This window comes from Lepidochelys kempii, chromosome 4 (assembly GCF_965140285.1).
Source record: "Lepidochelys kempii isolate rLepKem1 chromosome 4, rLepKem1.hap1, whole genome shotgun sequence".
Taxonomy (NCBI): Eukaryota; Metazoa; Chordata; order Testudines; family Cheloniidae; genus Lepidochelys; species Lepidochelys kempii.
The window spans coordinates 19,836,548-19,853,108 of NC_136383.1; the positions used below are offsets into that span (position 1 = coordinate 19,836,548).

Below are 16,561 nucleotides of genomic sequence, written 5' to 3' on the forward strand. Positions count from 1 at the left end.
AAACCAGTTCAGCCACTTTTCTTTCTCTTACGGTGGTGAAAAATGGAGTTTGCTTTTAACAAAGGGTGCAATGGGAGGGCCAGAAGGGAACTGAAATAGAAACAACAAGTAGTGAATATGCAGCACCCTCTCCCTCCCCTCGACTTCTTTGCAGGGACCTCTCTGGTGGTCTCCGCTTTCCTTCTTGTTGGTCCTTGGCTTCCTGGGTAGGCCTCTTGTAGGGCCTGTGGTAGCAGAGTGGGATTTTCCAAAGCACTCAACGCTGGCCGAACTTTGCTTCTATTGAAGTCTATGGTAACTCTCCCGCTGACTTCAGTGGGGCCAGGTTTGGCCCACTCCTGCATGCTTATGAAAAGCCCACCCTATAGTGCGTGGTACTCCATGTCCTACCAGCTGCTGCTGGACTTCTCAACTAATCCTTTAACTAGTTGTTGGAACTCCGCAAGCTGAGGCTCTCAGACGATTTGGTTTGTCCATAGGCAGAGGGGTTTGTTACAGAGGGGAAACCTCTTCCTCTCCCCTTTTTTGGTCATTTGTTCTGCTGTAGAAGTGAAGATGCAGAAGTCTGCAAAGTAAAACTGCTGAATTCAGCAGAGCTTGGGCCCTTGTCCCCATAGAGCACTGTCAGCTCAGGCTTTACATGCCACGTGGGCAGCACCCCAGGCTCTGCATTCTTGCCGGTGCTTGCTGCCTCCTTTGCCAGCACACTTCCTTCCTCTTCCCTCCCTTGCCCTCTGATTCTCCGCAAAGCTGTACTGCAACCCTTCAGGGTGAGTTGATGCCAGCGAGAAATCCAGAAGGAACCAGTGCTCTCATCTGCTCTGAAGGCTGCACATATCTGTGTCCAGAGCTGTGCTGAGGTTCACACAGGGGGGCAGTCCATCAGCATTTTTGCAAGGCTAACATTCAAATGAGCAAGTGTTTCTTTGCCTGCGATGCTTGTTTAGTGGATGATCGGGGTGCTGCATATGAAAGATCTGGGTTTGATCTAGAGCCTGGGAGTCTGTTGTTTAAGGTCAGGACAACAGCTATTTATAACTGCCCTTGTTTATTTTCACATGACAGAGGCCAGGTTGCATATTTGTGGCTTTTTTTCCATGTTCCAGTCCAGTCTCTTTGTGGTAGCTCTGCTTGGCAAGCAGCCACCAGCCCACTGCTCAGCTGGCCCGGGGCACGGGGAGGAGGCAAGCCTGGAAATTGTTGTCAATTTATTTTAGCTGATTCCTTTTAACAAATCCAACATCACAGGGCCAGATTCCCTGCTGATGTCACGGCCAGCTGGGCAGGAGGCTGGGGACACCCATCAGCGGAGAACAGGGCCTGAAGGATAAGAATATCTCCCTGTATTTGAAAAGGTTTCAGGGTAAATCCTCCTCTTGCAATAACTAAATGCAGGTGGCAGAGAGTGAGTTTCAAATGATCAAACGTTTGTGAGATGTCATTGTTTCGGCTTGGAAGAGGGGACAGCTTCCCGGGGGAGCCAGATGGAAGTGGGCGAGTGACACATGTATACACAATCCCTATGGGGCTCCTGCTGATTGCAGAGGGCATTTCCCTCGCTGTGTTTCCTGTTCCTCTCTGGTTTTTGTTACCAAAGGGCAGGGACAGTGTTTGCCTTGCTTACAATAATAACTGCAGTCCCCTGGTGCTTTCCCCCCACTAGGTCTGAAAGGGTATGGGTAAGTCTCTTTGTAGCAGGGGGGCTGGCAGGGGAGGCAGAAAGGGAAAGGCCAACAGTACAAACCTGGGTGCTTAGGCACCTACACTCATGTGTAGTGTTACGAGCTGCCCTTCCCCCCCAAGCAATTCAATCATGTTTGAGAGAGACCAGCTGGTTTTAACAAGTTATTGAAAACTACAACAGGATCTAAATATATGGTCCTAAGTACAACTACATCAGGTAAGTAAGATCTCACTTCCTGCTGGGTGGTCCGGCAAGGCATGCCAGCTGCAGTCAGATAAATCTGTTTGTCGGTCTAGAGTCTGTCACTACTGCACCACACACCACCCAGAGACGCTCTTAACACACCCATATGTACTCTAGGCCAGTGGCTTTCAACCAGAGATACGTAGAGGTCTTCCAGGGGGTACATCAACTCATCTAGATATTTGCCAAGTTTTACAACAGGCTACAGAAAAAGCACTAGCGAAGTCAGTTCAAACTAAAATTTCATACAATGACTTGTTTATACTGCTCTATACACTGAAATATAAAGTACAATATTGATTTTCCAATTGATTTATTGTATAATTATAAGATAAAAATGAGAAAGTGAGCAATTTGTTAGTAATAGTGTGCTGAGACACTTTTGTGTTTTTATGATTTTGTAAGCAAGTAGTTTTTAAGTGAGGTGAAACTTGGGGGTCTGCAAGACAAATCAGACTCCTGAAAGGGGTACCATAGTAGGAAAGGTTGAGAGCCATTGCTCGAAGCTACACATGTGCCCTGTGACAGCACATACACAGCATCTCCAGACCTGCCTCCACCATCGCTCCCTCTACTGCTAGAAAATGTAGAATACTTACTAAAAAGATAAACATTAAAAACAAGAAAGGGTAAAAATGCCTCACCCCGGGGACTCAAGAGTGTCTCAGGGTGTGGCCTGTATGGGGGGTCTCCAGTACCATAACAATCCATCCCTCTTGGCTCACTGTCGGATTTTACCAAGTTAGTGTCAGGCCGTACCCACATTTTAGTGAGTATCCTCATACCGCTTTTTCCTTTACCGTTTGGTTAATGCCATTTCCATATTGATTTGTAATGGCAGAGCAAATAACACATTCCCAGCATCAAGATTGCAGTAATGCTTTGAATTGCAACTGTGAAAGCAACTGTGTGCATCAGCATCACTACCTGAACTTGAGCATTTTAAAGCATTCTGGTGGGTTGGCCAACCTTCAGTTGGATAGGTCCTGCAGATTCAACGGGCAGCTTTTGCTGTAATGATTTAGGAATTGGCAAAAGAGTAATTTTGGGAGCAAAAGTGGTATTAACCTCATGATTGCTAATGGACAAGCCTTAAAATAAGTGATTCAGCACTTTTCTGTGGACTTACATATAACTTAGAATAATAACTAAAATTTATATCATTAATAAATGTAAAGTTAAACCAGCATTCCCCATAGTACATGCCTCCACAAGTACTTCAACCTCCATCATACCAGGTTTCAGTTGTTACAGTAGATTCAACTGAATTGGCAGAAAAGGTTTGCCATGCACAAAAAGACCATCTATTACTATCTGACGGGGGTGATCAATTATTTTTTGTCAAGGTAAGTCACAGGAGTGTATGTATTAGCAGGAATGTTGTAAGCAAGACACAAGAAGTAAATTCTTCTGCTCTACGGTGAGCTGATACAGACTCAACTGGAGTATTGTGTCCAGTTCTGGGTGCCACATTTCAGGAAAGATGTGGACAAATTGGAGGAAGTCCAGAGGAGAGCAACAAAAATGATTAAAGGTCTAGAAAACATGACCTATGAGGGAAGATGAGGAGGGAGGGAGAAGAATTGTTCTTACTAACCTTTGAGGATAGGACAAAAAGCAATGGCTTAAATTGCAGCAATGGAGGTTTAGGTTGGACATTAAGAAAAACTTCCTAACTCTCAGGGTGGTTAAGCACTGGAGTAAATTACTTAGGGAGGTTATTGAATCTCCATCATTCGAGATTTTTAAGAACAGGTTAGACAAACACCTGTCAGGAACGGTCTAGATAATACGAGTCCTGCCATGAGTGCAGAGGACTGGACTAGAAGACCTCTTAAGGTCCCGTCCAGTCCTACAATTGTATAAGAGTTTCTATAAGTTCCAAATTTCTTGGTCAAGATATAGTCAAGATCCAGACTCCAGAGAACATAACAAGAATAATGATAATAAGTAAATAAAAAGATTTTGAGGTCCATTGAAAAGCCTCTGGTGGTCCAGATTTGGCCCACTGTCCTCCTGTTTACTCTGCCTCTGCTACATAGGGTAGCAATTCTATATCCTAAATCAAGCTAAGAATCCATTTTTCCAATAGTATCCACTATTGTAAGCTATTCTATAAAATGAATTATTTTCTCCTAATATGATTTTGAAAGATAAAATCCTCAGATTTCTGCCAATGATAGCTCAGACCATGGCCCCTCTACCACTGAGGGAGCTTGATAACTCAGAACAGCTCTCCCCACGTAAGTCCAATGCTGCTGCATCCCGATAACTTCGGCAGTTTCAAATAGATCTTGTAGCCATGATCCCACATAGTAGATGCCAGGATTCTCATAAAATACCAGGTGGTAACAATGTTCTCATAAAATACCAGGTGGTAATGATGTTCCCTGCACATGTTTCTGAAAAAGAACAAAAACAGAGGGCTTCTTGCCCTGCTTAAATCAATGACAGAATCTCTAACTTTTAGGATTTACCAAAGGGTTTTAATTATCCCCTGTGGTACCACTTTAACTGTCTTCCTTTTTGAGGTAAACGTACTTGATAGAGGAACTCCGCTTACCAGTAATAACTAGGGCTGTCAATTAATCGCAGTTAACTCACGCAATTACCACAAAAAAACAATAGACTACCAATTGACATGTATTAAATATTTTTGGATGTTTTTCTACATTTTCAAATATATTGATTTCTGTTACAACACAGAATATGAAGTGAACAGTGCTCACTTTATATTATTTTTATTACAGATATTTGCACTGTAAAAATGATAAAAGAAATAGTATTTTTCAATTCACCTCATACAAGTACTGTAGTGCAATCTCTTTATCATGAAAGTGCAATTTACAAATGTAGATTTTTTGTTGTTGTTACATAACTGCACTCAAAAACAAAACAATGTAAAACTTTAGAGCCTACATGTCCACTCGGTCTTACTTCTTGTTCAGCCAATTGCTAAGACAAACAAGTTTGTTTACATTTAGGGAAGATACTGCTGCCTGCTTCTTATTTACAATGTCACCTGAAAGTGAGAACAGGCGCTCTCATGGAACTTTTGTAACCGGCGTTGCAAGGTATTTATGTGCCAGATATGCTAAACATTCCTATGCCCCTTCATGCTTTGGCCACCATTCCAGAGGACATGCGTCCATGCTGATAATGCTCATTAAAAAATTAATGTGTTAATTAAATTTGTGACTGAACGCCTTGGGAAGAATTGTATGTCTCCTGTTCTGTTTTACCCACATTCTGCCATATATTTCATGTTATAGCAGTCTTGGATGATGATCCAGCACATGTTCATTTTAGAACACTTTCACAGCAGATTTGACAAACGCAAAGAAGGTACCAAAGTGAGTTTTCTAAAAATAGCTACAGCACTCGACCCACGGTTTAAGACTCTGAAGTGCCTTCCAAAATCTGAGAGGGACAAGGTGTGGAGCCTGCTTTCAGAAGCCTTAAAAGAGCAACACTATGTGGAAACTGCAGAACACGAACCACCGAAAAAGATGCTGGTGGCATCTGACTCAGATGATGAAAATGAACATGCATCGGTCCTCTCTGCTTTGGATCGTTATCGAGCAGAACCCATCATCAGCATGGACACATGTCCTCTGGAATGGTAGTTGAAGCATGAAGGGACATATGAATCTTTAGAGCATCTGGCATGTAAATATCTTGCAACACCGGCTACAACAATGCCATGCGAACGCCTGTTCTCACTTTCAGGTGACGTTGTAAACAAGAAACAGGTAGTATTATCTCCTGCAAATTGTAACCAAACTTGTTTGTCTGAGTGACTGGCTGAAGTAGGACTGAGTGGACTTGAAGGCTCTAAAGTTTTACATTCTTTTATTTTTGAATGCAGTTATTTTTTGTACATAATTCTACATTTGTAAGTTCAACTTTCATGATGAAGAGATTGCACTACAGTACTTGTATTAGGTGAATTGAAAAATACTATTTTGTTTTTTACAGTGCAAATATGTGTAATCAAAAATAAATATGAAGTGAGCACTGTACACTTCGTATTCTGCGTTGTAATTGAAATCAATATATTTGGAAATGTAGAAAACATCTGAAAATATTTAAATAAATAGTATTTTATTATTATTTAACAGCGCGCTTAATCGTAATTCATTTTTTAATTCCACGATTAATCACAATTAATTGTTTTAATCGCCTGACAGCCCTAGTGATAACATAGGGTCCCTCCCAACAGGGAGAGAAGGCATATTCCCTTTTCCCTAGATGTTTTACCATTACTTGACTCCCTATGTCAAGCTCTATTCCTTTGTTATGGAGAAATCCTCTTTGCAGTTTCCATCTGCTTTCTCCTTGCTGCTGAGCTGCTCTTTTGCTCACTCCAGCAAGTCTAGTTTTCAGTTGCTCTAGAAATCTATCAGCAGACACTACTGCTTGCCCCTCTGTTGGAACAGGAGCATACCAGATCTCTGGTAACTGCATCAGTCTACCTGTCATTAATTCAAATGGGCTAAATCTGGTAGAGACACTAGTAGCTGCTCAAAGAGACGTCAGAATTTGTGGTAACTGAATGTCCCAAATTCGTTTCCACTTTCGGTCACAATCTTCCTAAGTGCCTCTTTAATTGTGTGGTATGACTGCTCCACGTTCCCACTGGCCTGAGGATGGCAAGGGAAATGCTTGAGTCCATAGAGCTTGCATAGTAAATGGGATCCCTGGTCAGATTCAAGAACAACGGGAATTCCCCACCTGGGCACCACAGGTTCAGTAAGACACTGAGCAGTATTTAAAGCAGTGTTAGTTTTTACAGGGAAAGCTACAATCACAAAAAGTAGCCACTGTTATCAAGAGGTATTTATTTCCTCTACGTGTGGTATAATTGACTTGAACCATGGGATTTTTAGGGGAATCTTGCCTCTCCCCTGATCTGCATTAACCGCAACACACTGTCAGTGACTTCTGACGTTGGTCAATGTCAGATTTTACAGAGGGCCGCCAAGCTGTTTGCAACAGACTTTCAGTTGAACAAGCAATGCCCTGATGACCCCCTGGATCATGTGCAAGATAAATGATCTCACTTCTTAAATGTTTCGGCACTACCCACATCCACTGGCCTTGGGGCTTTGCAATGAGTAGCCCCCGCCCCTTCAGGTAATATTCGAGAGAGAAACTCCTCCCTCACTAGCCTTTTTAAAGAGACATTTCAGAGTTAGAGCTTTGCCCTGCTTTGCAGCGGGACTATCTGTATTTTCTGGCTCTTTGGTTTGAATCCTTGCTACAACATTTTGTTTTGGAGGTTGCCCGCAGGGTCCATTTAATGCTCCCGGTTTAGCTTCATAGTCAGCCCAAATATTCCATTCTGCCACGGGTCCTTTCTTTTGATGAGCTTTAACTTTGCCAATTAATTCTTCTTTTCAAAAGGGTAATTATATACAGGTATCATTCGGCATGTGCTATAGATTACCATCTGAGCAACACACAGCGTTTTCTTTCCATTCTGGAAGCCAGTCCACTAGAGCCAGTCAGACCCATTGAGAATGGGAAGACTCGGATAGATCTTTTTCTAAAGAAACATTTTCGAAGACACAGCACGCTGCAGCCAAGTCACATACAGAGCCGAATGTGTATTACATTTCCTTGCAATCAGTGTCTGATTGACAGGATCTACAAGTGCAAAATCAGTGTAGGCTTTTCCAGCTACGTGGGACAACCAGACCTGAATAGATTTTTGTTCAGAAAAGGAGTCTCAGAAAGGTACCTCTTTCAAATGGTCAGCTGAGGAAGTGGGCGCTCATGGGGATTCCCACCTACCAATATAATAAAGCAGTTTTAGATGGTCCAGTTGGAGCCTCTACCTGCAAATCTCGATCCTTAGAGCGAAAGTCCAGCAAGCCAGCTGAGAATTTGATACCTACCCATCTTTAATTTTCCCAGAGAAAAGATATTTTACAGGGGTGCGGGGGGCCCTCAGGACAACAGTATTTAATCCTGTAAGAGACTCAAAATGCTGAGTGGCCCAACACACTACTAGAACTTGTTTTACGCATGCAGAATTTTTTTTCTCCACTTGGCTAAAAAGCTGAGAAGCATAGGCAGTTAGTCTCTAAGGTGCCACAAGGTCTCCTGTTCTTTTTGCGGATACAGACTAACATGGCTGCTACTCTGAAACCTGTCATAGGCAATAGGTTATCATTGCCCAACTGATGCTGCGTTAACACAACAGAAAGAGCAGTCGATGAAGCTCCTATTCTATAATAAAAGGTGTTTGTGGGTTAGGACGTGCCAGTGCAGTTATTTGGACAATTTTTTATTTTAAGACCTGTACTGCTTGACCGTGTTCAGACTTCCATTCCCAAATTTCTCCCTTCTTGAGAATTTTATACAGGGGTTTAGCAATTTCAGCAAATCCTGGAATACATTCCCTATTGAATCCTGCTAATCCCAGAAAGGTTCTCAGTTCATGTTCAGATGTTGGTATAGGGAGGTCTAAGATAGTTTGGACTCGCTCCTGAAGGGGCTGTCTGTCATCAGGGCCAATTTCAATTCCCAGGAAGGATACTTTATGACTGGCGATCTGAGCCTTTTTCACATTTAATTTTAATCTTGCCTCACTCAGTAATTTAAACAACCAAGTTAGTACTTCTTTATGTTCTTCCTCAGTGTCTGTGGCAACTAATGTGTCATCAACACACAACAATACTTGATTAGTTTCCAAAAGAGGAGCCAGAACTTTGGTCATGGCTGCAGAAGATAATGTGGGAGAGTTATTAAATTCCCGAGGAAGTCAGGTCCATGTAAATTGTTGACTTTTATTTATGAAGGCAAACTTTCATAGATTCATAGATTCATAGATATTTAGGTCAGAAGGGACCATTATGATCATCTAGTCTGACCTCCTGCACAATGCAGGCCACAGAACTTCACCCACCACTCCTAAAAAAGACCTCACACCTATATCTGTGCTATTGAAGTCCTCAAATTGTAGTTTGAAGACCTCAAGGAGCAGAGAATCCTCCAGCAAGTGACCCATGCCCCATGCTACAGAGGAAGGCGAAAAACCTCCAGGGCCTTCCAATCTGCCCTGGAGGAAAATTCCTTCCCGACCCCAAATATGGCGATCAGCTAAACCCTGAGCATATGGGCAAGATTCATCAGCCAGATACTACAGAAAATTCTTTCCCGGGTAACTTGGATCTTACCCCATCTAAAAACCCATCACAGGCCATTGGGCCTATTTACCATGAATATTTAATTACCAAAACCATGTTATCCCATCATACCATCTCCTCCATAAACTTATCGAGTTTAATCTTAAAGCAAGATAAGCTTAAAACTTGTATTGGTTTGGTTTGTTTGTTTTTATGACCACAAGGACAGACCAGATGTCGTTAGTTCGATCGAAAACCACTTCTTTCCATCAGTTACTTGTTCTAATAGATCCTGATAGGATGCCACCACTGGGAAAACTGTAGGAGTATGTTGATTGAGTGCTTGATAGTTAGTAGTCTTCAGGAACCATCCAGTTTACAGGCCAACCAAACAGGAGAATTGCTTTTGCTAGTTGTGACGACTAGTATCCCCTGGTCCACTGAGGACTTTTCCCTTTATAATCCGTAAAATTTGTTTCCCATAATCAGTGATAGCAGGGGTTTCCTGGAGAACATCACTCCCAAGAATCCCTACATCATCTTCCAAATTTTGTTTCCCAAATTTTGCTTCGGTCTGTACCCCGGATATTATTACTGGACTTTCACCTGTAAAAGGTACTGAATGGGTTTGACTGGTGTATCCAGCCAATTCATGTCTCTCCTGGGTTTAAGGACCCCACCTGCACTTGGTTCTATAGGTAGGATACTGTTGGATGCTCCGGTATCTACTAATATTTTATATTGCCTATCCTCTATCATGATTTTAACACTGGGGCACCCCCAGGGATCCCCGGATAAGGGAACCTCCCTAGGTTGCCAGGACAGGCTGACCTATTGTAGAAAGGGAGCACTAGGCTCCAGTCTTGGGCACCAGCCAAGGTTCTAACTGTGTTTACAGGCACAGATTTAATAAAAGGCTTTCCAGATGTTATGTGGTCTTGTTTAGAAAATCTCAGTATTAGCTTCCAGTATGGAATTCCTTCCTTTACCGCTCCATATTTTTTTTTAATGGTCCCTCAACTCAGAAGATCCCTTTTGATCTTTTCCTTTTCCTTTATCCCCTTTTATCTCTCTTCTGTGACCTCTTTCCTCTCCTTCCTTTTTTCATTGAATGGTTGCAACAGATCCTGTTTTTCCTTTTATTTTTAAGTCCTGCCTAGTGGAGCTATCCTGCCATGCTCCATATGCATGGATTTCACCATGAGTATTATTTGAATTGACCACAACAGCAGTCCTATTTGTAAGACCAGGATGGACCTCTGCTGTTAACATTTGTTTGTTGACCAAATTATCATGATTGGCACCCAGGAAGATTAAATTGTGGACTTCCCAAAAGCCAGAGGGCGTCTCATTTTATATTCATGGCACTAGGGTACAAACTATTTTCCCCTAAGAGTGTGGCAGCTAGTTTCTTTTGAGTTTCTCTTAGTTGCAGTTCCTCATCTACATGCTTTTCTAGAATCTCGGGGGGAATAGCTGATTTGAGATTAGGTGACAGTGAAGCTGCAACCACAAAACAAAAATCTTGATTTGTCCATCCATTTACTTTCGTTTCCCTTTCCCAATTTGAAAGCCAGCTCCAAATGGTTTCTGCTGTTCAAGGTCCCATGGACTGAGCAACAGCTTGAATTTGTTTGGGAGAAAGTGCAGTGGTTGTGGTCTCATTTACCACTTCTTTGCGGCCGCCATTTTGATCGCCCCGCTTGGTTGGTCTCCATCTGACACAGTGGCTTCTAGTGACTGGGCCATAGGATTTGGGTGACAGTCTCCCTGATCTGGGTCATCATGCCATAAATCACACTCATAATCATATTATGGGGTATATAAATCACCCTCCTCCTCCTCTGAGAAGGAGGAGATTGAGAACTCAGTTGCACGGGAATCTGTAATGGTGGCCATCTTACCCCACCTCACTTGCGACTTGGCTTGTAATTTAGCAATGACTCGATTGCAGTGACCATGGGAGGCTGCTCTTTTCCATTCCTGATTCTCCTGCATTAGCGCTCAAAGGGCAGATTGAGCATCTTCCAATTCTTTCTCTAATTCTCCTGCCCAGGTTGTTGACATTTCTCAGACAATGCCTCCTTTTCATTAGTGACCATTTCCAGTGTCACTAAAGAGCTCAAGATGGAGGCTTGAGAAGCCTGCAGATTGCTCTCAAGGAGCTGACAAGCATGCAGTTCTCCCACCAATTGCACTTGTAAGTCCTTCAAGGCTGCATGGACCTGACTCAGGGTTAGTCTACACTGGGAGCGGGGAGTCCAAAGGTGCTCTACACCAACAGGAAAGAGCTTTCCTGTCAGCATAATAATTCCATCTCAGCGAGAGGCGATAGCTATGTTGGCAAGAGAAGCTCTCCCGCTAACCTAGTGCTGTCCACACTGTCACTTAGGTTGGTGTAACTTATGTCGCTCCAGGGGTGGATTATTCACACCCCTGAGCAATGTAAGTTGTACCAAAGTAAGTGGTAGTGTAGACAATGTCTCAGCCTTTCATGGGTTTCAGAGCCAGCCTTCCAGCATCCTAGAATTAGGGCCTTTTTTCTGATAACCCTTTTAGGCTTAGTAGTCATGAACTTTCCCCATTGCTCGTGGAGCGAAGCCCAATGGGCTTGTTGAGAGTCCACCAAGAAGGCATCTCAGGACCATTAAAGTCCCCCATGGGAGGAGATATAACTGTGTACCTCTTTCTTCACCACCCTCTTTTTGTAGAGGCTTTAGCCCACCACTATCTGTCCTCAAGAGACTAACATAGCATTCCCCACCTGGAGTGCATGGTTGCAATCCCTGACCCCAAGTGTTGTAGTTTTACAAAACTGGTAAAAATCCTCATAGGGGGCACCAAGTGTTATGAACTGCCCTTCCCCCCTGAGCAATCCCGTCACGTTTGAGAGAGACCAGCTGGTTTAAAAAGTTATTGAAAACTACAATAGGATCTAAATCTATGATCCTAGGTACAAGTACAGCAAGTAAGTAAACTCACTCTCTGCTGAGTGGTCTGGCAAGGCGTGCTAGCTGCAGTCAGATGAATCTGTTTCTCGGTCTAGAGTCTGTTCCTGTTGCAACACACGCCAGCCAGAGATGCTCTTAACACACCCGTATGTGCTCCTGAGCCAAAAAGGGCTGAGAAGCACTGCTCTAGGCTGTGCATGCGCTCTGTGACAGCACATCGCAGCATGTCCAGACATGCCTCAACCATGGCTCTCACTACGGCTAGCAAACATGAAATACCTACTGAAAAGATAAACGTTAAAAACAGGACAGAGAAGTGGTGCCTTAGCCCTGGGGGACACAAGGGGCCTCTCAGGTTGTGGCCTGTATGGGGGCTCTCCAGTCCCTTAACAGACGGCACTTAGGGCATCAGCTTGGTTTCCGTAGTTTCTTTCTGAGCCGTGTGACTAGAATTCAAGACACGTGGCCTAAACAGCCTGTTCAGTATCACCCAGAGTCAGTAGCCTTCTGAAGCAGGGGAATCAGAGAGTAAAGTTGGAGGTAGCAGAGGTCATGCAGGGGTCAATGAGGAAATAGTTGTAGGCAGCTGGGATCATGGAGGGTGAGTGGAGGCAGTGGGGTCAGAGTGAATAAGGCTGGAGGTAGATGGGGGTCACTTAGGGTCACAGAGAGGAAGCTTGGAGGTACTGGGGGTCATACAAGGGTCAAATAGGAAAAATTTGGAGGTGATGGGTCACAGAGGACAAATTTACCGGTAGGTGTGGTCACAGAGGCGTCAGTGAGGGTGGATATGAAAGCAGTGAGGTCACATAGGGTCAAGGAGAGAAAGACGAGAGGTCTTGGAGTTTATGCAGTGGTCACTGACCCCCTCAAGACCCGAACTATCTATAAATTTATCCTTTGAGACCATCTGACCCTAACTGACTCCAGATTTTTCCTCCTTGACACCAGCATGACCCCCTGTACAGTCTGCCTTACGCTCTGACCCCACAGCCTCCAGCCTCACACTCAGTGGCCCCCTCCATAATCACAGCTGCCTCCAACATTTTCCTCATTGATGCTTGCATGACCCCCACCACCTAGAGCTTGTCTCTCTGTGACACACCGACTTCAAGAGCAGCCTGGTTTAGATCACAGCTGAGAATGCCACATTCAGGACAGACGAGGAACCAGGTCAGACCCCGAAACTGGTGGTTTATTGTTAGAGATCACCAAACGAGTAACAAAAGTGAGCTCCTGTATCACTTCTATGAGTTAAAAAGGAGCCAAAACAGTCCTCTAGAGGCAATCCAGCCCATCTCACCACCCAGACAACTGGATTTTTGTGATGTAGGGTTATTAAAACCAAAACCAGCACGTTAGTTTTTTCCAGTTCCAAAGAACCAGCCACACACCCCAAGATATAGCTCATGCCTTACCCGAAGACCACACTTGTAGCCAATCCTCTGGTAGCTAAAAACTAAAGGAAGAGTTATTAAGAAGTTAAAATATACATTATAGTTGATTTCCGAGTTTGTAGATTAGGCTAATACCAGTGCTGTTAAACCTCCTAGTTTGCAATAAGTCTCTCTGGATCACCCAAAAAGATTTGGGGTCATCAGTCCTTTATTCAAAGCTTCCCTTTCTTAGAAATCGTAACCCAGAGATGTGAAGCAGGAATGAAAAAGAATGATGTCACAGTCTGCAATGTATGCCTCTTAGTCCAGGTGCATGGAAAGTTACATACACAAACCTGGAGGCCTGGGTCACATGTCCTTGCTGAGTCAGGAGGCATTCGTTGGCTGCATGCTCCTGAAGAGACCTCAGAAGGGAACCCTGGAAGAACTGATTTGCCTGTAATAGGCCATCAAGCAGGCTGGCTAGCCCAGGTGTAAATCTGTCTTACCCAGAAACAACAGGTTTGAGATACAAGCACACAGCAAAGTTTCATAACTTCATATACAACTATGGGATGGTCCAGCTAAATAGGATAACCATACTCAGTGGACTAAAACTTTTCCAATGATACCGAACACAGCATACTTTGTATGAGATTTATCACAGTTTGGCAGCAGTGATGATACATTAGTGTAACATGGGCTCCTTTCTTTCCTACAGTGTCATGCGGGCTATAACACAGAATGCCTCTAAATGTTTCCTCGTTGGCCCTCCATGACCCCCATTTCCTCCACCCTATCGCTGTGTGACTCCACTATCGCTATACTCACCGTGAGTGACCCCACTATGAGCCCTATTGCCTCCACGTTTTTCTGCACTGACTATATAACCCCCACTATCTCTAGCCTCGCTCGCCTTGCTCCATGTGCCTTCAGACCCGCAGTCATTCACACCTTTCAAATTTGAAAGCAGTTGGGGTCAGCTGGGGTCACTGAGAATGAATTTACAGGCAATTGGGGTCATGCAGAGTTCAGAGAGGGTGAGGCTCAAGCCAGGGAGGTCATCCAAGGACACAGACAGTAGGACTACATGCATTGGGGGTCACAGAGAGGTCAATGTGGAAAAATTTGAGAGCAGTTGGTGTCAGCTGAGGTCACTGAGGATGAACTTCCAGGCAATTGGGGGTCATGCAGAGTTCAGAGAGGGTGAGGCTCAAGCCAGGGAGGTCATCCAAGGACACAGACAGCAGGACTACATGCATTGGGGTTCACAGAGAGGTCAATGTGGAAAAATTTGAGAGCAGTTGGGGGGGTCACTGCAGATGAATTTACAGCAATTGGAGTCATACAGAGTTCAGAGTGGTTGAGGATGGAGCCAGGGAGGCCATTTGAGGACACAGACCCTTGGGCTGAATGTTGTGGGACTCACAGAAGTCAATGTGGAAAAATTTGATGTGGGGATTTTAGTTGGTGACAGGATTTGCCGTCCAGTTTTGGTGCCTTCATTCATGTGAGGCTGCCTTCTTAAAGTTATGTGTTTTGTTTCTGGTCTCTCAGTGTTCCTGACCGGCAGTGACCGCATTCCTATCTATGGCATGTCAAGTTTACGCATCATCATCCAGTCCACGTCGAGCGGGGACCAGTACCTGCCCGTAGCTCACACCTGCTATAACCTCCTCGACCTGCCCAAGTACAGCAGCAAGGAGACCCTGAGCATGCGGCTTACACAAGCCATCGATCACTATGAGGGCTTTAGCTTGGCCTGATCGGCAAGCGACAGAAACGGAGACAACAAATGGAGCAGGTTTTATTTTTGTGACGTAATGGATCAGAATGTTTTTTTAAAATATTAGCATCAAAGGACACGGAGGCCCAGCATGAGACTGTCAACTCTTTCTGGGATTTTTAGCAGGGAGAATATGTGCACTGAAGTCTCGAACCCATCAAACAAAATCAGTTCAACTTTTTTTTTGGTTAATTGTTTTTATTCCCAGCAGTTGCTTGCAGTTTTCTTTCCACCATCCCCCATTTTTTCTTTCCGTCATCCTCAATATTTTGATCTTTGCTGCTCCTTGTGTTTCTGGCAGTGGGTGAAATGGTGGATTTTTTTTTGAACTGTCCAACCCTCCCTGCTTTACTACTGCCCTCTCCTCCCCTCCCCCTGCACCCAACCCCCAAATGCAAGCTGGGTCTTGCTTACATAGAATTGCTACATCTAATGCCCACTACCCTCCTCTCTGCAGGACAGTTGGGTACTGGGATGGGAGCACTATTGTGACACTTGTCTCCAACCCCCCCCCCCCCTTCTTAAGGTACACATTCAGTTTGTTTGCACCAGACTCTGGATTCTGTGTTTTTTCTTTTGGTCTCAAATTTTGATTGTGTCTTTCCCTGCTTAGCCTTTTTTAGAGGGTTCTCTTGGGGGCAAGGTCACTTCTTTTTAGTTCTGAGGAAGAACAAAATTTGGAAATTGGTTTCCCAAATTGAATCTCTACCAATATAGAAGTCTACAGTGGGGTTAACCTAGTCCTAGTTTCCCTCCTCACAGGCAAGTGATCCTGATCAAATGTGAGATGGCAGCTCCAAGAAATCAGAATCAAATCCACAGGACAATGGATCAAACCCACGGGCTTGTAGATGTTTGGAATCAGGGGTTAGTTTTTCAGTGCAACATTTCTACTTTCTACTTGACACTTTGTGTCTCCATTAAATGCTGGGACTTAAAGGCAATCTTTGTTATAAAGGTTCTGTTGATCACATTTGAAATGTACATTAATGCTTCTGGGTGGGTAAGAGGATGAATTAACCACCCATTTCACAAAAGATTAGTGAGCCCTCCCCCTATGATCAGTTAAAATGGTGAACAATCTCTCATTTTCCAAGAGTCGGTGTAAATCTAATTTTAAACCCTGTTGGAGAATGGACATATTTATGGAACATACAGTATTTATGTACCATGTTTGATATGTAGTATTGAACTTTGGACCTCTCTAACAAACGGTTGTAGGCATGGGTTTTTTTTAAAATGTGCTGATTACTACATTGGTAGCTTGTCAGCCTCTTTATAAAACAGCATTAAAGACAAAAATACAGCTATAGAAAATGTTTATTTTCTATGTGTGTGTGTGTGTACATACTTCAGTATTATGCAATAAATTTGATGTTTAGTTCCCC

General features: G+C 43.8%; 1 protein-coding gene across 2 annotated transcripts in view; it reads left to right on the forward strand.

Annotated features, from left to right (window-relative positions):
- The window catches only part of HERC3 (HECT and RLD domain containing E3 ubiquitin protein ligase 3), a 112,782-nt gene extending 96,221 nt beyond the window's left edge, over positions 1 to 16,561 (forward strand). For both annotated transcript variants that reach the window (XM_073340669.2, XM_073340668.1), the window contains exon 25: positions 14,945 to 16,561. In XM_073340669.2, coding sequence (XP_073196770.1) covers positions 14,945 to 15,153 — 209 coding nt within the window. In that variant the 3' untranslated portion in view covers positions 15,154 to 16,561. The remainder of the gene's footprint in view (positions 1 to 14,944) is intronic.